Source organism: Ranitomeya imitator, chromosome 7 (genome assembly GCF_032444005.1).
Source record: "Ranitomeya imitator isolate aRanImi1 chromosome 7, aRanImi1.pri, whole genome shotgun sequence".
NCBI lineage: Eukaryota > Metazoa > Chordata > Amphibia > Anura > Dendrobatidae > Ranitomeya > Ranitomeya imitator.
This window is the reverse complement of record NC_091288.1, coordinates 7,041,066-7,062,070: the sequence shown is the minus strand read 5'-3', so window position 1 is coordinate 7,062,070 and position 21,005 is coordinate 7,041,066. Positions and strand designations below refer to the sequence as shown.

The 21,005-nt window shown below is 50.4% G+C and overlaps 1 protein-coding gene across 2 annotated transcripts in view; it reads left to right on the top strand.

Annotated features, from left to right (window-relative positions):
• Positions 1-5,853, top strand: part of SLC15A2 (solute carrier family 15 member 2) — an 83,130-nt gene extending 77,277 nt beyond the window's left edge. For both annotated transcript variants that reach the window (XM_069732627.1, XM_069732626.1), the window contains exons 18-23: positions 1,381-1,427; positions 1,648-1,752; positions 2,493-2,586; positions 2,963-3,115; positions 3,996-4,100; positions 4,185-5,853. In XM_069732627.1, the coding sequence (XP_069588728.1) occupies positions 1,381-1,427; positions 1,648-1,752; positions 2,493-2,586; positions 2,963-3,115; positions 3,996-4,100; positions 4,185-4,388 (708 nt within the window). In that variant the 3' untranslated portion in view covers positions 4,389-5,853. The remainder of the gene's footprint in view (positions 1-1,380; positions 1,428-1,647; positions 1,753-2,492; positions 2,587-2,962; positions 3,116-3,995; positions 4,101-4,184) is intronic.
• The last annotated feature ends 15,152 nt before the right edge of the window (positions 5,854-21,005 follow it).

Here is a 21,005-nt window from a genome sequence, read left to right as displayed (position 1 = left end):
GATATACTGGTTATACACAGGTGATATACTGATTATACACAGGTGATATACTGATTATATACAGGTGATATACTGATTATACACAGGTGATATACTGATTATATACAGGTGATATACTGATTATATACAGGTGATACACAGGTGATATACTGATTATATACAGGTGATACACTGATTATATACAGGTGATATACTGATTATACACAGGTGATATACTGATTATACACAGGTGATATACTGATTATATACTGGTTATACACAGGTGATATACTGATTATACACAGGTGATATACTGATTATATACAGGTGATATACTGATTATATACAGGTGATATACTGATTATATACAGGTGATATACTGATTATATACAGGTGATATACTGATTATACACAGGTGATATACTGATTATATACAGGTGATATACTGATTATATACAGGTGATATACTGATTATATACAGGTGATATACTGATTATACACAGGTGATATACTGATTATATACAGGTGATATACTGATTATATACAGGTGATATACTGATTATACACAGGTGATATACTGATTATATACAGGTGATATACTGATTATATACAGGTGATATACTGATTATATACAGGTGATATACTGATTATATACAGGTGATATACTGATTATATACAGGTGATATACTGATTATACACAGGTGATATACTGATTATATACAGGTGATATACTGATTATATACAGGTGATATACTGATTATACACAGGTGATATACTGATTATACACAGGTGATATACTGATTATATACAGGTGATATACTGATTATATACAGGTGATATACTGATTATACACAGGTGATATACTGATTATATACAGGTGATATACTGATTATATACAGGTGATATACTGATTATATACAGGTGATATACTGATTATATACAGGTGATATACTGATTATATACAGGTGATACACTGATTATATACAGGTGATATACTGATTATACACAGGTGATATACTGATTATACACAGGTGATATACTGATTATATACTGGTTATACACAGGTGATATACTGATTATACACAGGTGATATACTGATTATATACAGGTGATATACTGATTATATACAGGTGATATACTGATTATACACAGGTGATATACTGATTATACACAGGTGATATACTGATTATATACAGGTGATATACTGATTATATACAGGTGATATACTGATTATACAGAGTAGAGACCCAGAGGGAAGCAGCCACACATTTTGCATATCATGACCTCAGGACTCTGAACTACCATTTGGCTTCGGATCTGATCGTCTGCAGACGTGGGTGTAGGGGGAGTAGATTTTAAGACAGTTACAACCAATCACTGGATAAGATTCTTCTTTTTTAGACCGACGATCGCAATGAAAAGCCACCAAATGGTCAAGCCTCGGTGAGGTAGGTGCATCCAGAAACATTCCATATATTGTATCCGCGTATACACACCATGTATTCATCTGCTCAATGCTCTGCATCTGCTCATTCTAAGCCTCAAGTCAGGAATACAATGTCAGAGCTGCAGTAAAGACTGACACAGGGGTAGCGGGAATAAATGTGACTGCAATCGGGGGAGGACACATGGGATTATCGTTCCTGACCACGTCATTACTTCCTGCAGATTCATCAATATGCTCGATGCATCAGTCAACATTTCAATTGGAGGAAACAATGTCATAGTTAATCCGGGCCTTGTGTCAGGAGAAACCCTACTGAAGAGAACAAAGTAAGTGCCCCGAGGGTCAGCACCCGGTGCCAGTTGGGGTCTGGGATTAATTCTCCATAATGGATCGTCCGGACCCTCCCCAGTTATATGCTGTGAAATCTGCAGAGATTCACAGTCTGAGGGTCCGGATGATCTCTGACTGCAGAGACTTCTGTGCCCAGTGTAGCGTTATGAATGCGCCCATGGCGGTCCCTGATGTCCCCTGAGAGTCACCTCATCCATGTGTCACATTGTTGTCTCTCAGCCCTTATTCTTAAAGGGTTGATTGACTTTAACAGGGAAATTAGGTAAAATACAACGTGACTTGGTCCCTGCATTATGGTCAGGGGTCTTATGTTGGGACCATCCCCTCACTAATGACACCAGGCAACAAGGAGGCATCCTGATGACATTCTTATTCTTCATCTCCTGGTCAGAGAAAGCTCCGAGCTGATGGAGATATTCCTAATGCCATTACTACTTATTAAAGGTTATTTTTAAAGTGAACCATCCCTTTAAGAAACCAATACACATAACTGCTGAATAAAGTTGGGGGGCACAGGCGATTGTTGACCCACCCAGGTAGAATCTAATCTAAGTAAAGCACTGTACTGTTCCCAAGTCTCACTTTCTGGCTGTTGTAAAATCCCCTATCTTTAATTTGAAGCCGTAAAGTGAGATCCTACTGCTGTGATAGCGGCGGGAGAGGAAGTCCCGGTATCTGGGCTGTGCAGCCCCTCATTATCTGCTCCTCTCTACAGGATCAATGCTCTGGGTCGGATTGGAAACACAAACTACTCCATTAACTTGGGACTGCTGGATTTCGGAGGCGCGTACACGGCCGTACTAAGAAGCGTAAGTGACCTTTCTGTTTGGTCTCCAGACTTCTCGATCCACCACTGTATGTAGCAGGGTGGCCATGACAAGCAGAATTTATTAACCCTTCCATTGCCTGCACAATATTTTGCTTTGTTGGAGCAGCAGTTTGTGCTTTAGAGCTGCTCTTCCATTTTGGATTCTCTGTCCAGTTAATGTAGTAGACGGAGGCAGGGGCGGCCGTACGACAGCCCACATGGGCGCTGAGTCTTCATCTACGGCTCTTTTTCACTGCTGCTGGCACATCCTGGGAGGAGACGAACGTGAGGATATTCCGAGCCTCCACAGTCCCCGCTCGGGTATACGTCATCCTCATTCCTGTGCTAGACGTTTATTTTTTTTTTCTTGTTTTCAGAGGGACGAAGTTGAGAAAGAGATTAAAGTCGCCAAGATAGAAGACGTGGCAGCAAACAGCTTCCATGTGGCCTGGCAGGTGCCGCAGTACTTCCTGATCAGCGCCGGGGAAGTCATGTTTTCCGTCACCGGCCTGGAGTTCTCGTATTCCCAGGTAATGGCCCGAAAGAGCGGTTGTGTGCAGGGCTGGACTGGGGCGTAGCGGGCTGGACTTGGGCGTAATGGGCTGGACTGGGGCATAGTGGGCTGGACTGGGGCGTAACGGGCTGGTCTGGGGCGTAACGGGCTGGACTGGGGCTTAATGGGCTGGACTGGGGCGTAACGGGCTGGACTGGGGCGTAACGGGCTGGACTGGGGCGTAACGGGCTGGACTGGGGCGTAACGGGCTGGACTGGGGCGTAACGGGCTGGACTGGGGCGTAATGGGCTGGTCTGTGGCGTAACGGGCTGGTCTGGGGCGTAACGGGCTGGACTGGAGCTTAACGGGCTCGACTGGGGCGTAACGGGCTGGTCTGGGGCGTAACGGGCTGGTCTGGGGCGTAACGGGCTGGTCTGGGGCGTAACGGGCTGGTCTGTGGCGTAACGGGCTGGTCTGGGGCGTAACGGGCTGGACTGGAGCTTAACGGGCTCGACTGGGGCGTAACGGGCTGGTCTGGGGCGTAACGGGCTGGACTGGGGCATAACGAGCCCTCGGGTGGAAGTGATTGGGGGCCCCTGCATCAGATTAGATGGGTGCACTCTCAGGTCTGGAGGGGGGGCTGTATTATGGGTGGTCTGGCGCCAGTCCACCCAGTATCCTTAACACTGTTCGTCATTGACTCTCAGGATAGGAGTAGTAGTTGTTGTGGTCATTCATCAGCGGTCTTGACACGTCAGATTGACACTAGACGGGGTGAGAGGTGAGCGGGGCGCAGACGTCCCATGTAATGGGAGGAGCTGCACATTTGGGGGATTACGTCTCTGTTATTACTGGTCCAGATGTCTCTAGAATATTCCGTAAACAGACTTGTGAGCCCTACATCTCCCCCTCCGCAGGCTCCCACCAGCATGAAGTCCGTCCTCCAGGCCGGCTGGCTGCTGACCGTCGCTTTCGGGAACGTGATCGTGCTGATTGTCGCCCAGGCGGGATCCTTGGAACAGGTATGAGGATATAACTCATAGGGCCCCAGCACCCGAGCATAGGAGACCCCAGCGCACTGACACCGCTTGTTTCTCACCCCGCAGTGGGCGGAGTTCATCCTCTTCGGGGCTCTTCTGGTCGCCGTCAGCATCATCTTCTCCATTATGGGCTATTTCTACGTCCCTGTAAATCCTGACGACCTGAAGGACGAGGACGAGAAGGACGAGAAGGAGGAGAAGAAGAGGATCCCCGACTTCTTCGAAATGAGTCCAGATATCAACATGGAGGAGAAGAAGACGAAGATCTAGAGGGCGGAGGCGGCACGCTGCGATCTCGGGGCTCATTATACGTGTTGTGGGGCGCTGTTTATTACTACGTCCCCCCGGCCTTGGAGATTCTCCTTCTATTCTTCCTTATGATGAACTTTGGCAATGAACTGACGCTTCTCCGGGACGCTACGCCACTTTACAAGCACAAACAATCAGGGCACGTGGGCCGATTGCTGCACTTTGGACAGTCTCATGTCATCACCTATAATCAGAGGAGCGCGGGGGTCCGGGCCACGGTCGGGGGGGCCGTGCTGCTGTGATTCATGTACATTACCAGAAATACTGTGATACATTATATTGTATATAAAGGCAAAAAATTAAATGGAGAAATGAACATTATCTCGTTTTGGAAAAGTGCATCTGATAACAAATGATTCGCTTCTCCCGAATATTGTATCCTCTGCAAACTCGACCCTTAATGCTGAACCGTTGAGCTCTTGTCAGATTCCTGCAGGTGAAAGACTAGGAATCTCTTGTAATAAAATGTCTGCAGAAATCAGGAGGGGGACAGATGCCCCCATTAGGGCCCATGATTCATCCGCCCGAACGGGACACATCAGGGACTGGGAGAATGCGACTATTTCTCATTACACCAATCGTCCGCGCCGCCGACATCCAAATGTTTCTACACACAGAATTCCCAACACACGAGAAACTCCGTAGATTATGAAAAGACGCAGTAGATACACAGAGACCTAAGAGAAGCGTACAAGCTCCAGTCTCTGTGTCCAAGTATATCCTGACATTGAAGGATCCAGCAGAAGGGAATTCAGAGGCTGGAAGATTAAAGCCTGAAGAAGGCGACCGACGAATGGGCCGGAATTAGGAAATCACCAAATTCTGCAAATCTAACCTGTTATTAACGACCTGTAATAAGGAATCTCCGATTTGTGAGCGGAAGAAAAGAGGTCAATTAGCTTTATTGACCGGTGAAGGCTCCAGATATGATTCTTTATCAGCTATTGGCTGCAATCAAGTGCCGTTGGTGCGGAAAGAAGGAAGATTCTCTAGTTGGAAAGTATCTACTTCATATATAGAAAGAATTTGGAAAGTTAAGTTCCCCAAACCCCACAGAGGAAAGTATGGGAAAAGTGTTTGTCCCCAACATGATTCATTATGGATTCTTAGAAATCGGTTAGAAAAAAAAAAAACTCGTCAGATATCGGAAATAATTGGCACAAAAAAAACCTTGGATGATTCATTAGATAGAAGATAGAAACTGAGAAACAAAGAAAAACAACAAAGTTTCTTTATGGAGCAGAAGTTGCACAATCAGAAGGTCACAGATGATGGAGGCGAATCATTATATGTCAATATTTAGGATATAATAAAGGGGTTATGAAAGCGAAGGAACAGATAAGGTCTGGGGTCTTCATTGGGTTTTATTTGATTATATGTTCAGATAACGGCTGTAACAATAAAAAGACAATTACAACAATGCTAATCCTGATTTATTGCTGATTCTTCAGTGTTTGATATCATGTTGTTGACTAATCAGCTGTAAATATTCTGACTCGTCAAATAAACTTTATTAAAAGCGGGAAAAAAAGGCAGAAAATCATAAAAAGTCCAAGATGTGCGATCATACGGGATCGGAAAATGGATCCGTGTGAAGTGGGGGAAGGTCAATATTTGGTGAAGATGAAGCCTCGGTCCATTCCATAGGCGGCCTCGGCCCACTCCCAGCACGGCCTCGGCCCACTCCCAGCACGGCCTCGACCCACTCCCAGCACAGCCTCGGCCCACTCCCAGCACAGCCTCGGCCCACTCCCAGCACGCCCTTATCCCACTCCATACACGACCTCTTCCCACTCCCAGTATGCCCGTATCCCACTCCATACGTGGCCTCAGCCCACTCCCAGCACGGCCTTATCCCACTCCATACACAACCTCGGCCCACTCCCAGTACGCCCTTATCCCACTCCATACGTGGCCTCAGCCCACTCCCAGCACGGCCTTATCCCACTCCATACGCGACCTCGGCCCACTCCCAGTACGTCCTTATCCCACTCCATATGTGGCCTCGGCCCACTCCCAGCACAGCCTTGGCCCACTCCCAGCACGCCCTTATCCCACTCCATATGTGGCCTCGGCCCACTCCCAGCACGCCCTTTTCCCACTCCATACACAACCTCGGCCCCCTCCCAGTACGTCCTTATCCCACTCCATACGTAGCCTCAGCCCACTCCCAGCACGGCTTATCCCACTCCATACGTGGCCTCAGCCCACTCCCAGCACGGCCTTATCCCACTCCATACACGACCTCTTTCCACTCCCAGAATGGCCTCAGCCCACTCCATATGCGACCTTGGCCCACTCCCAGCACGGCCTCGACCCACTCCCAGCACGCCCTTATCCCACTCCATACACGACCTCTTCCCACTCCCAGAATGGCCTCAGCTCACTCCATATGCGACCTTGGCCCACTCCCAGTACGCCCTTATCCCACTCCATACGTGGCCTCAGCCCACTCCCAGCACGGCTTATCCCACTCCATAAGTGGCCTCAGCCCACTCCCAGCACGGCTTATCCCACTCCATACGTGGCCTCGGCCCACTCCCAGCACAGCCTCGGCCCACTCCCAGCACGCCCTTATCCCACTCCATACACGACCTTGGCCCACTCCCAGTATGTCCTTATCCCACTCCATACGTGGCCTCGGCCCACTCCCAGCACGGCTTATCCCACTCCATACGTGGCCTCGGCCCACTCCCAGCACGGCCTCGGCCCACTCCATACGCGACCTTGGCCCACTCCCAGTACGCCCTTATCCCACTCCATACGTGGCCTCAGCCCACTCCCAGCATGGCTTATCCCACTCCATAAGTGGCCTCAGCCCACTCCCAGCACGGCTTATCCCACTCCATACGTGGCCTCGGCCCACTCCCAGCACAGCCTCGGCCCACTCCCAGCACGCCCTTATCCCACTCCATACACGACCTTGGCCCACTCCCAGTATGTCCTTATCCCACTCCATACGTGGCCTCGGCCCACTCCCAGCACGGCTTATCCCACTCCATACGTGGCCTCGGCCCACTCCCAGCACGGCCTCGGCCCACTCCATACGCGACCTCGGCCCACTCCCAGTACATCCTTATCCTACTCCATATGTGGCCTCGGCCCACTCCCAGCACGGCTTATCCCCCTCCATGCGTGGCCTCAGCCCACTCCCAGCACGGACTTATCCCACTCCATACGTGGCCTCGGCCCACTCCATACGCGACCTCGGCCCACTTCCAGCACGCCCTTATTCCACTCCCAGCACACCCTTATCCCACTCCATACGCGACCTCGGCCCTTTCCATATGCAGCCTCGGCCCACTCCTAGCACGGCCTCTTCCCACTTCCAGCACGGCCTTTTCCCACTCTATACGCGACCCCGGCCCACTCCCAGCACAGCCTCTTCCCACTCCCAGCACGGCCTCTTCCCACTCCATACGTGGCCTCGACCCACTCCCAGCACGGCCTTTTCCCACTCCATACGTGGCCTCGGCCCACTCCCAGCACGGCCTCTTCCCACTCCATACGCGACCTCGGCTCACTCCCAGCACGGCCTCTTCCCACTCCATACGCGACCTCGGCTCACTCCCAGCACGGCCTTTTCCCACTCCATACGTGGCCTCGACCCACTCCCAGCACGGCCTCTTCCCACTCCATACATGGCCTCGGCCCACTCCCAGCACGGCCTTTTCCCACTCCATACGCGGCCTCGGCCCACTCCCAGCACGGCCTCTTCCCACTCCATACGTGGCCTCGGCCCACTCCCAGCACGGCCTTTTCCCACTCCATACGCGGCCTCGGCCCACTCCCAGCACGGCCTCTTCCCACTCCATACGTGGCCTTGGCCCACTCCCAGCACGGCCTTTTCCCACTCCATATGTGGCCTCGACCCACTCCCAGCACGGCCTTTTCCCACTCCATACGTGGCCTCGACCCACTCCCAGCACGGCCTTTTCCCACTCCATACGTGGCCTTGGCCCACTCCCAGCACGGCCTCTTCCCACTCCATACGTGGCCTTGGCCCACTCCCAGCACGGCCTTTTCCCACTCCATACGTGGCCTCGGCCCACTCCATATGTGGCCTCTTCCCACTCCATACGTGGCCTCGACCCACTCCCAGCACGGCCTTTTCCCACTCCATACGTGGCCTCGGCCCACTCCCAGCACGGCCTCTTCCCACTCCATACGTGGCCTTGGCCCACTCCCAGCACGGCCTTTTCCCACTCCATACGTGGCCTCGGCCCACTCCCAGCACGGCCTCTTCCCACTCCATATGCGACCTCGGCCCACTCCCAGCACGGCCTTTTCCCACTCCATATGTGGCCTCTTCCCACTCCATACGTGGCCTCGACCCACTCCCAGCACGGCCTTTTCCCACTCCATACGTGGCCTCGGCCCACTCCCAGCACGGCCTCTTCCCACTCCATACGTGGCCTCGGCCCACTCCCAGCACGGCCTTTTCCCACTCCATACGTGGCCTCGGCCCACTCCCAGCACGGCCTTTTCCCACTCCATACGTGGCCTCGGCCCACTCCCAGCACGGCCTTTTCCCACTCCATACGTGGCCTCGGCCCACTCCCAGCACGGCCTTTTCCCACTCCATACGCGGCCTCGGCTCACTCCCATCACGGCCTCTTCCCACTCCATACGTGGCCTTGGCCCACTCCCAGCACGGCCTTTTCCCACTCCATACGTGGCCTCGGCCCACTCCCAGCACGGCCTTTTCCCACTCCATATGCGGCCTCGGCCCACTCCCAGCACGGCCTTTTCCCACTCCATACGCGGCCTCGGCCCACTCCCAGCACGGCCTCTTCCCACTCCATACGTGGCCTTGGCCCACTCCCAGCACGGCCTTTTCCCACTCCATATGTGGCCTCTTCCCACTCCATACGTGGCCTCGACCCACTCCCAGCACGGCCTTTTCCCACTCCATACGTGGCCTCGGCCCACTCCCAGCACGGCCTCTTCCCACTCCATACGTGGCCTTGGCCCACTCCCAGCACGGCCTCTTCCCACTCCATACGTGGCCTTGGCCCACTCCCAGCACGGCCTCTTCCCACTCCATACGTGGCCTTGGCCCACTCCCAGCACGGCCTTTTCCCACTCCATACGTGGCCTCGGCCCACTCCCAGCACGGCCTCTTCCCACTCCATACGCGACCTCGGCCCACTCCCAGCACGGCCTCTTCCCACTCCATACGTGGCCTCGGCCCACTCCCAGCACGGCCTCTTCCCACTCCATACGCGATCTCGGCCCACTCCCAATGTGGCTTCTGGAGTGTCAGGATTTACGTTTGGTTGCCAGGAAAAGCGAGGAGAATTTTAGCCTCATAAATCTGCTTGAGGCTCCGTAATATTCTGATAAATCGCAGTGACCGCACGGAAAGGTCGGGTATAACTGCTGTCAGCAGCAAACAAAGGAACAAACCCTCAGCGATTAATGAGAGCGACGCTGCGCTGTGCAGAGAGAAGACGTTTTGGAGGAATTGCCTCCTGTCCGATCCCTGTGATGGAACAAACAACGGAGCAAAATCTATGATTAAATATTGACTGCGGCGTTCAGCTCTGAGGCTGCGATGCTCCCAGCGTTATATACATCATCCCGCTCCCTGCAAAATCCCTTCATCATTCTCAACATCTCTGCTTGATGACAATGAATTGATTCAGGTTTATATCATCGGTAGGACAGGCCAGTTGATGCAAATTTCCCAGCTTTCTAAAAACCCAGCCTCTTCTAACCTTGTGCCAAAAAACAGCAGCCATTGGTTTTTCTAAGCCGCTGTCGAGCACTCGGAAAATGGTGGCAGCCCAGAAAGCAGGATAAGGCTGTAAGAAGATATCAAAGTGTTTTCAAGTTGTCCTTTTCCCATTTCCAAATGTAATTAAGAAATGGCCGTTACCAGGAACAGTGGAGGTCAAGACAAGTTCTGGAAGATCAAGCAACATTTCAGTGAGAGCTGCTCGTAGGATTGCTAGAGAGGAAATCCGAACCCCCTCCCCTGTCTGACTTCAAGAGACCTTCAGAAAGATTTATCAGACTCTGGAGTTGTGGTACATTGTTCTACTGTTCAGAGACACCTGCACAAATATGGCCTTCATGGAAGAGTCATCAGAAGAAAACCTCTCCTGTGTCCTCACCATAACATTCAGCATCAGAAGTATGAAAAATACTGTACCTAAACAAGCCTGATACTTTGTGGAAACAAGTCCTGTGGACCGATGAGATTAAAATAGATCTCCGTGGTCACAATGATCAAAGGTATGTGTGGCGGGAAAAAAGGGCACAGAATTACAGGACAAGAACATCTCTCCAACCATTAAGCATGGAGGGGGAATCAATCATGCCTTCCTCTCCCTTTTCCTTCCCGTCATAGTTGTGTGCTGTGTCATCCGTTGGACTCACTAGTGTCTGAGCATGACAGGGTACTACTAGGTACTAACGATGCAGGGTGCCCAAACTTTTGCATTGCCCCATTTTCCTTTTTAGAATTTTTAAAATGTAAAAGATATAAATATATATATATATATATATATATTTTTTTTTTTTTTTCTTAAAATACAAAGTAAATGTGTCATCTGTAACTTTAACCCTTTTAGAGATCATTTCAGCTTCAACTTGCTGAACTGTTTACAATAACGGTAATTTTTACCGGGGGTGCACAAACTTTTACATGCTATTGAATATAGCGAATAGAGCAAAGTCCGCAGCAGCAGCACAGAGTATTTCAGGAGATAGCCAATGACACAGGAAAGTAAAAGTGTTCATACCTGGAGAATCCAAACCCTTGATTATCGGTCTCTTGCTGCTTGCAGGGTGAGTGGAGCCTGTGCAGACGGTGCGGGTACCTGCGTGGTGGCGAGCACTGTGCCCGCTGGCTCCGGACCAGCGTCAGGTAATGGATTCTGAGGAAACAAAATTGATCGATTTTGTCAGGAGACGATGCGTAAAACAGCCGAGGCATAAATTACCCTCCGCGTCCGCGCCATGAAGGCGTCATAAATCAGAAAACAAGCGAAGATGGCAGCGACCCATTGAGAGCTGCACGTACCCATCCAGGGGGCACAATGGCGCCGGACCTCACCCAACACTGCAACTACTGACAACTACGGACTCCTGACACGGAGATACAGGCTTACAGTGGCTTACGAAATAATTCCCCCCCCCCCCCTCCCGGCTTTTATCTGTTTTGTTACATTACAACCTGTGTATAAATATTTTTATGATCTGACTTGTGTGTGATGTATCAGCACTAAATACTGGTGAAGTGAGAAAAATATAAGCCTAAATTAAATTGATGGGATCAAATAACTAAAAATTGGCAGATGCATATGTATTCACCCCTTTTGTGATGAAGCCCTTAAAATTTTCTGGTGCAAGCAATTCCCTTCATAAGTCCCATACTTAAAGACAGGATGTCCACCTGTGTGCAATCTAAGTGTCACACGTCTGTCAGTATATAGACTTTACCTTTACTGAAAGGTCACAGAGGCTGCAACTCCATTAACGAGGTCCATAAACACCATGGAGACCAAACAGATCTCCAAACAACACCATGGAGATATCAAAACACCATGCAGACCACATAGATCTCCAAATAACACCACGAAGATGAAGATCTCCAAACAACACCACGAATACCAAGGAGATGTCCAATCACCACCACGAAGACCAAGCAGATCTCCAAACACCACCATAAAGACCAAGGAGATCTCCTAACATCACCATGAAGACCAGGGAGATCTCCTAACATCACCATGAAGACCAAGGAGATCTCCTAACATCACCATGAAGACCAAGGAGATCTCCAAACACCACCATGAAGACTCAGGAGATCTTCAAACAACACAATGAAGACCAAGGTGATCTGCAAACACCACCATGAAGACCAAGGAGATCTCCAAACAACACCATGAAGATCAAGGTGATCTTCAAACACCACCATGAAGACCCAGGAGATCTTCAAACAACAATACGAAGACCAAGGAGATCTAAAACCACCACGAAGACCAAGGAGATCTCCAAACAACCCCATGAGGACCAAGGTGATCTGCAAACACCACCATGAAGACCAAGGAGATCTCCAAACAAGTCAGGGACATAGTTGAGAAGTACAAGTCGAAGTTAGGTTATGAAAAATCTCCCATTCTCTGATGATCCCCCAGAGCACCATCAAATCTATTGTCATGAAATGGAAGGAACATGGAACCACAACAAACCTGCCAAGATAGGGCGCTCACCAAAACTCTCAGCCCGGGCAAGGACGGCATTAGTCAGAAAGGCAGCACAGACACCAAGGGTAGCCCTGTAGGAGCTGCAGAGTTCCCAAGCTCAGACTGGAGCATCTCTCCATACAACCACAATAAGCCGTACACTCCATAGAGGTGGCCTTTATGGAAGAGTGGGCAGAAAAAAACCTTTACTTACACACAAAAGTTATAAGGTTTGTTTTGAGTTGATCAAAAGACATGTGGGAGACTCGAAAATGTATCGAGGAAGGTGCTGTGGTAAACGCCGTGTCTGGTGCCAAACCAACAGAGCTCATCACCCCAAGAACAGCATGCCCACAGTGAAACATGGTGGTGGCAGCATCTTGCTGGGGGATGTTTTCAGCAGCAGGAACAGGATAAATGGTAATGGAAAGTATGTGCCCCCCACATCCTCCTCCGGGGGCTTCTCTGTCCTCATCAACATCCATAGACATTAATATGGAGACAGTATGTGCCCCCCACATCCTCCTCCGGGGGCTTCTCTGTCCTCATCTACATCCATAGACATTAATATGGAGACAGTATGTGCCCCCCACATCCACCTCCGGGGGCTTCTCTGTCCTCATCCACATCCATAGACATTAATATGGAGAAAGTATGTGCCCCCCACATCCTCCTCCGGGGGCTTCTCTGTCCTCATCCACATCCATAGACATTAATATGGAGAAAGTATGTGCCCCCCACATCCTCCTCCGGGGGCTTCACTGTCCTCATCTACATCCATAGACATTAATATGGAGAAAGTATGTGCCCCCCACATCCACCTCCAGGGGCTTCACTGTCCTCATCTACATCCATAGACATTAATATGGAGACAGTATGTGCCCCCCCCCACATCCACCTCCAGGGGCTTCTCTGTCCTCATCTACATCCATAGACATTAATATGGAGAAAGTATGTGCCCCCCACATCCTCCTCCGGGGGCTTCACTGTCCTCATCTACATCCATAGACATTAATATGGAGAAAGTATGTGCCCCCCACATCCACCTCCGGGGGCTTCACTGTCCTCATCTACATCCATAGACATTAATATGGAGAAAGTATGTGCCCCCACATCCTCCTCCGGGGGCTTCACTGTCCTCATCTACATCCATAGACATTAATATGGAGAAAGTATGTGCCCCCCACATCCTCCTCCGGGGGCTTCACTGTCCTCATCTACATCCATAGACATTAATATGGAGAAAGTATGTGCCCCCCACATCCACCTCCGGGGGCTTCACTGTCCTCATCTACATCCATAGACATTAATATGGAGAAAGTATGTGCCCCCCACATCCACCTCCGGGGGCTTCACTGTCCTCATCTACATCCATAGACATTAATATGGAGAAAGTATGTGCCCCCCACATCCACCTCCGGGGGCTTCACTGTCCTCATCTACATCCATAGACATTAATATGGAGACAGTATGTGCCCCCACATCCACCTCCGGGGGCTTCACTGTCCTCATCTACATCCATAGACATTAATATGGAGAAAGTATGTGCCCCCCACATCCTCCTCCGGGGGCTTCACTGTCCTCATCTACATCCATAGACATTAATATGGAGACAGTATGTGCCCCCCACATCCTCCTCCGGGGGCTTCTCTGTCCTCATCTACATCCATAGACATTAATATGGAGACAGTATGTGCCCCCCACATCCTCCTCCGGGGGCTTCTCTGTCCTCATCTACATCCATAGACATTAATATGGAGACAGTATGTGCCCCCCACATCCTCCTCCGGGGGCTTCTCTGTCCTCATCTACATCCATAGACATTAATATGGAGACAGTATGTGCCCCCCACATCCTCCTCCGGGGGCTTCTCTGTACTCATCTACATCTATAGACATTAATATGGAGACAGTATGTGCCCCCCACATCCTCCTCCGGGGGCTTCACTGTCCTCATCTACATCCATAGACATTAATATGGAGACAGTATGTGCCCCCCACATCCTCCTCCGGGGGCTTCACTGTCCTCATCTACATCCATAGACATTAATATGGAGAAAGTATGTGCCCCCCACATCCTCCTCCGGGGGCTTCTCTGTCCTCATCTACATCCATAGACATTAATATGGAGACAGTATGCCTCCCCCACATCCTCCTCCGGGGGCTTCTCTGTCCTCATCTACATCCATAGACATTAATATGGAGACAGTATGTGCCCCCCACATCCTCCTCCGGGGGCTTCTCTGTCCTCATCTACATCCATAGACATTAATATGGAGACAGTATGTGCCCCCCACATCCACCTCCGGGGGCTTCACTGTCCTCATCTACATCCATAGACATTAATATGGAGAAAGTATGTGCCCCCCACATCCTCCTCCGGGGGCTTCTCTGTCCTCATCTACATCCATAGACATTAATATGGAGACAGTATGTGCCCCCCACATCCTCCTCCGGGGGCTTCTCTGTCCTCATCTACATCCATAGACATTAATATGGAGACAGTATGTGCCCCCCACATCCTCCTCCGGGGGCTTCACTGTCCTCATCTACATCCATAGACATTAATATGGAGAAAGTATGTGCCCCCCACATCCACCTCCAGGGGCTTCACTGTCCTCATCTACATCTATAGACATTAATATGGAGACAGTATGTGCCCCCCACATCCACCTCCGGGGGCTTCACTGTCCTCATCTACATCCATAGACATTAATATGGAGAAAGTATGTGCCCCCCACATCCTCCTCCGGGGGCTTCACTGTCCTCATCTATATCCATAGACATTAATATGGAGAAAGTATGTGCCCCCCACATCCACCTCCGGGGGCTTCTCTGTCCTCATCTACATCCATAGACATTAATATGGAGACAGTATGTGCCCCCCCCCACATCCACCTCCAGGGGCTTCACTGTCCTCATCTACATCCATAGACATTAATATGGAGAAAGTATGTGCCCCCCACATCCTCCTCCGGGGGCTTCTCTGTCCTCATCTACATCCATAGACATTAATATGGAGAAAGTATGTGCCCCCCACATCCACCTCCAGGGGCTTCACTGTCCTCATCTACATCCATAGACATTAATATGGAGAAAGTACGTGCCCCCCACATCCTCCTCCGGGGGCTTCTCTGTCCTCATCTACATCCATAGACATTAATATGGAGAAAGTATGTGCCCCCCACATCCACCTCCGGGGGCTTCACTGTCCTCATCTACATCCATAGACATTAATATGGAGACAGTATGTGCCCCCCACATCCACCTCCAGGGGCTTCACTGTCCTCATCTACATCCATAGACATTAATATGGAGAAAGTATGTGCCCCCCACATCCTCCTCCGGGGGCTTCTCTGTCCTCATCTACATCCATAGACATTAATATGGAGAAAGTATGTGCCCCCCACATCCTCCTCCGGGGGCTTCACTGTCCTCATCTACATCCATAGACATTAATATGGAGAAAGTATGTGCCCCCCACATCCACCTCCGGGGGCTTCACTGTCCTCATCTACATCCATAGACATTAATATGGAGAAAGTATGTGCCCCCCACATCCTCCTCCGGGGGCTTCACTGTCCTCATCTACATCCATAGACATTAATATGGAGAAAGTATGTGCCCCCCACATCCACCTCCGGGGGCTTCACTGTCCTCATCTACATCCATAGACATTAATATGGAGACAATATGTGCCCCCCACATCCACCTCCAGGGGCTTCACTGTCCTCATCTACATCCATAGACATTAATATGGAGAAAGTATGTGCCCCCCACATCCTCCTCCGGGGGCTTCTCTGTCCTCATCTACATCCATAGACATTAATATGGAGACAGTATGTGCCCCCCACATCCTCCTCCGGGGGCTTCACTGTCCTCATCTACATCCATAGACATTAATATGGAGACAGTATGTGCCCCCCACATCCTCCTCCGGGGGCTTCACTGTCCTCATCTACATCCATAGACATTAATATGGAGAAAGTATGTGCCCCCCACATCCACCTCCGGGGCTTCTCTGTCCTCATCTACATCCATAGACATTAATATGGAGAAAGTATGTGCCCCCCACATCCTCCTCCGGGGGCTTCACTGTCCTCATCTACATCCATAGACATTAATATGGAGAAAGTATGTGCCCCCCACATCCTCCTCCGGGGGCTTCACTGTCCTCATCTACATCCATAGACATTAATATGGAGAAAGTATGTGCCCCCCACATCCACCTCCGGGGGCTTCACTGTCCTCATCTACATCCATAGACATTAATATGGAGAAAGTATGTGCCCCCCACATCCACCTCCGGGGGCTTCACTGTCCTCATCTACATCCATAGACATTAATATGGAGAAAGTATGTGCCCCCCACATCCACCTCCAGGGGGCTTCTCTGTCCTCATCTACATCCATAGACATTAATATGGAGACAGTATGTGCCCCCCACATCCTCCTCCGGGGGCTTCTCTGTCCTCATCTACATCCATAGACATTAATATGGAGACAGTATGTGCCCCCCACATCCTCCTCCGGGGGCTTCACTGTCCTCATCTACATCCATAGACATTAATATGGAGAAAGTATGTGCCCCCCACATCCACCTCCGGGGGCTTCACTGTCCTCATCTACATCCATAGACATTAATATGGAGAAAGTATGTGCCCCCCACATCCTCCTCCGGGGGCTTCACTGTCCTCATCTACATCCATAGACATTAATATGGAGAAAGTATGTGCCCCCCACATCCTCCTCCGGGGGCTTCACTGTCCTCATCTACATCCATAGACATTAATATGGAGAAAGTATGTGCCCCCCACATCCACCTCCGGGGGCTTCACTGTCCTCATCTACATCCATAGACATTAATATGGAGACAGTATGTGCCCCCCACATCCACCTCCGGGGGCTTCACTGTCCTCATCTACATCCATAGACATTAATATGGAGAAAGTATGTGCCCCCCACATCCTCCTCCGGGGGCTTCACTGTCCTCATCTACATCCATAGACATTAATATGGAGAAAGTATGTGCCCCCCACATCCTCCTCCGGGGGCTTCACTGTCCTCATTTACATCCATAGACATTAATATGGAGAAAGTATGTGCCCCCCACATCCTCCTCCGGGGGCTTCTCTGTCCTCATCTACATCCATAGACATTAATATGGAGAAAGTATGTGCCCCCCACATCCACCTCCGGGGGCTTCACTGTCCTCATCTACATCCATAGACATTAATATGGAGAAAGTATGTGCCCCCCACATCCACCTCCGGGGGCTTCACTGTCCTCATCTACATCCATAGACATTAATATGGAGAAAGTATGTGCCCCCCACATCCACCTCCGGGGGCTTCTCTGTCCTCATCTACATCCATAGACATTAATATGGAGACAGTATGTGCCCCCCACATCCACCTCCAGGGGGCTTCTCTGTCCTCATCTACATCCATAGACATTAATATGGAGACAGTATGTGCCCCCCACATCCACCTCCGGGGGCTTCTCTGTCCTCATCTACATCCATAGACATTAATATGGAGACAGTATGTGCCCCCCACATCCTCCTCCGGGGGCTTCTCTGTCCTCATCTACATCCATAGACATTAATATGGAGAAAGTATGTGCCCCCCACATCCTCCTCCGGGGGCTTCTCTGTCCTCATCTACATCCATAGACATTAATATGGAGAAAGTATGTGCCCCCCACATCCTCCTCCGGGGGCTTCACTGTCCTCATCTACATCCATAGACATTAATATGGAGAAAGTATGTGCCCCCCACATCCTCCTCCGGGGGCTTCACTGTCCTCCTCTACATCCATAGACATTAATATGGAGAAAGTATGTGCCCCCCACATCCACCTCCGGGGGCTTCACTGTCCTCATCTACATCCATAGACATTTATATGGAGACAGTATGTGCCCCCCACATCCACCTCCGGGGGCTTCTCTGTCCTCATCTACATCCATAGACATTAATATGGAGACAGTATGTGCCCCCCACATCCTCCTCCGGGGGCTTCTCTGTCCTCATCTACATCCATAGACATTAATATGGAGACAGTATGTGCCCCCCACATCCACCTCCGGGGGCTTCTCTGTCCTCATCTACATCCATAGACATTAATATGGAGAAAGTATGTGCCCCCCACATCCTCCTCCGGGGGCTTCTCTGTCCTCATCTACATCCATAGACATTAATATGGAGACAGTATGTGCCCCCCACATCCTCCTCCGGGGGCTTCTGTGTCCTCATCTACATCCATAGACATTAATATGGAGAAAGTATGTGCCCCCCACATCCTCCTCCGGGGGCTTCTCTGTCCTCATCTACATCCATAGACATTAATATGGAGAAAGTATGTGCCCCCCACATCCACCTCCGGGGGCTTCTCTGTCCTCATCTACATCCATAGACATTAATATGGAGAAAGTATGTGCCCCCCACATCCTCCTCCGGGGGCTTCACTGTCCTCCTCTACATCCATAGACATTAATATGGAGAAAGTATGTGCCCCCCACATCCACCTCCGGGGGCTTCACTGTCCTCATCTACATCCATAGACATTAATATGGAGAAAGTATGTGCCCCCCACATCCACCTCCGGGGGCTTCACTGTCCTCATCTACATCCATAGACATTAATATGGAGAAAGTATGTGCCCCCCACATCCACCTCCGGGGGCTTCTCTGTCCTCATCTACATCCATAGACATTAATATGGAGAAAGTATGTGCCCCCCACATCCACCTCCGGGGGCTTCACTGTCCTCATCTACATCCATAGACATTAATATGGAGAAAGTATGTGCCCCCCACATCCTCCTCCGGGGGCTTCTCTGTCCTCATCTACATCCATAGACATTAATATGGAGAAAGTATGTGCCCCCCACATCCTCCTCCGGGGGCTTCTCTGTCCTCATCTACATCCATAGACATTAATATGGAGACAGTATGTGCCCCCCACATCCTCCTCCGGGGGCTTCACTGTCCTCATCTACATCCATAGACATTAATATGGAGACAGTATGTGCCCCCCACATCCTCCTCCGGGGGCTTCACTGTCCTCATCTACATCCATAGACATTAATATGGAGACAGTATGTGCCCCCCACATCCTCCTCCGGGGGCTTCTCTGTCCTCATCTACATCCATAGACATTAATATGGAGACAGTATGTGCCCCCCACATCCTCCTCCGGGGGCTTCACTGTCCTCATCTACATCCATAGACATTAATATGGAGAAAGTATGTGCCCCCCACATCCTCCTCCGGGGGCTTCTCTGTCCTCATCTACATCCATAGACATTAATATGGAGACAGTATGTGCCCCCCACATCCTCCTCCGGGGGCTTCACTGTCCTCATCTACATCCATAGACATTAATATGGAGGAAGTATGTGCCCCCCACATCCTCCTCCGGGGGCTTCACTGTCCTCATCTACATCCATAGACATTAATATGGAGACAGTATGTGCCCCCCACATCCTCCTCCGGGGGCTTCACTGTCCTCATCTACATCCATAGACATTAATATGGAGACAGTATGTGCCCCCCACATCCTCCTCCGGGGGCTTCACTGTCCTCATCTACATCCATAGACATTAATATGGAGGAAGTATGTGCCCCCCACATCCACCTCCGGGGGCTTCTCTGTCCTCATCTACATCCATAGACATTAATATGGAGAAAGTATGTGCCCCCCACATCCTCCTCCGGGGGCTTCTCTGTCCTCATCTACATCCATAGACATTAATATGGAGAAAGTATGTGTCCCCCACATCCACCTCCGGGGGCTTCTCTGTCCTCATCTACATCCATAGACATTAATATGGAGACAGTATGTGCCCCCCACATCCTCCTCCGGGGGCTTCACTGTCCTCATCTACATCCATAGACATTAATATGGAGACAGTATGTGTCCCCCACATCCACCTCCGGGGGCTTCTCTGTCCTCATCTACATCCATAGACATTAATATGGAGAAAGTATGTGCCCCCCACATCCACCTCCGGGGGCTTCTCTGTCCTCATCTACATCCATAGACATTAATATGGAGACAGTATGTGCCCCCCACATCCACCTCCGGGGGCTTCTCTGTCCTCATCTACATCCATAGACATTAATATGGAGACAGTATGTGCCCCCCACATCCTCCTCCGGGGGCTTCACTGTCCTCATCTACATCCATAGACATTAATATGGAGACAGTATGTGCCCCCCACATCCTCCTCCGGGGGCTTCACTGTCCTCATCTACATCCATAGACATTAATATGGAGGAAGTATGTGCCCCCCACATCCTCCTCCGGGGGCTTCACTGTCCTCATCTACATCCATAGACATTAATATGGAGACAGTATGTGCCCCCCCCACATCCTCCTCCGGGGGC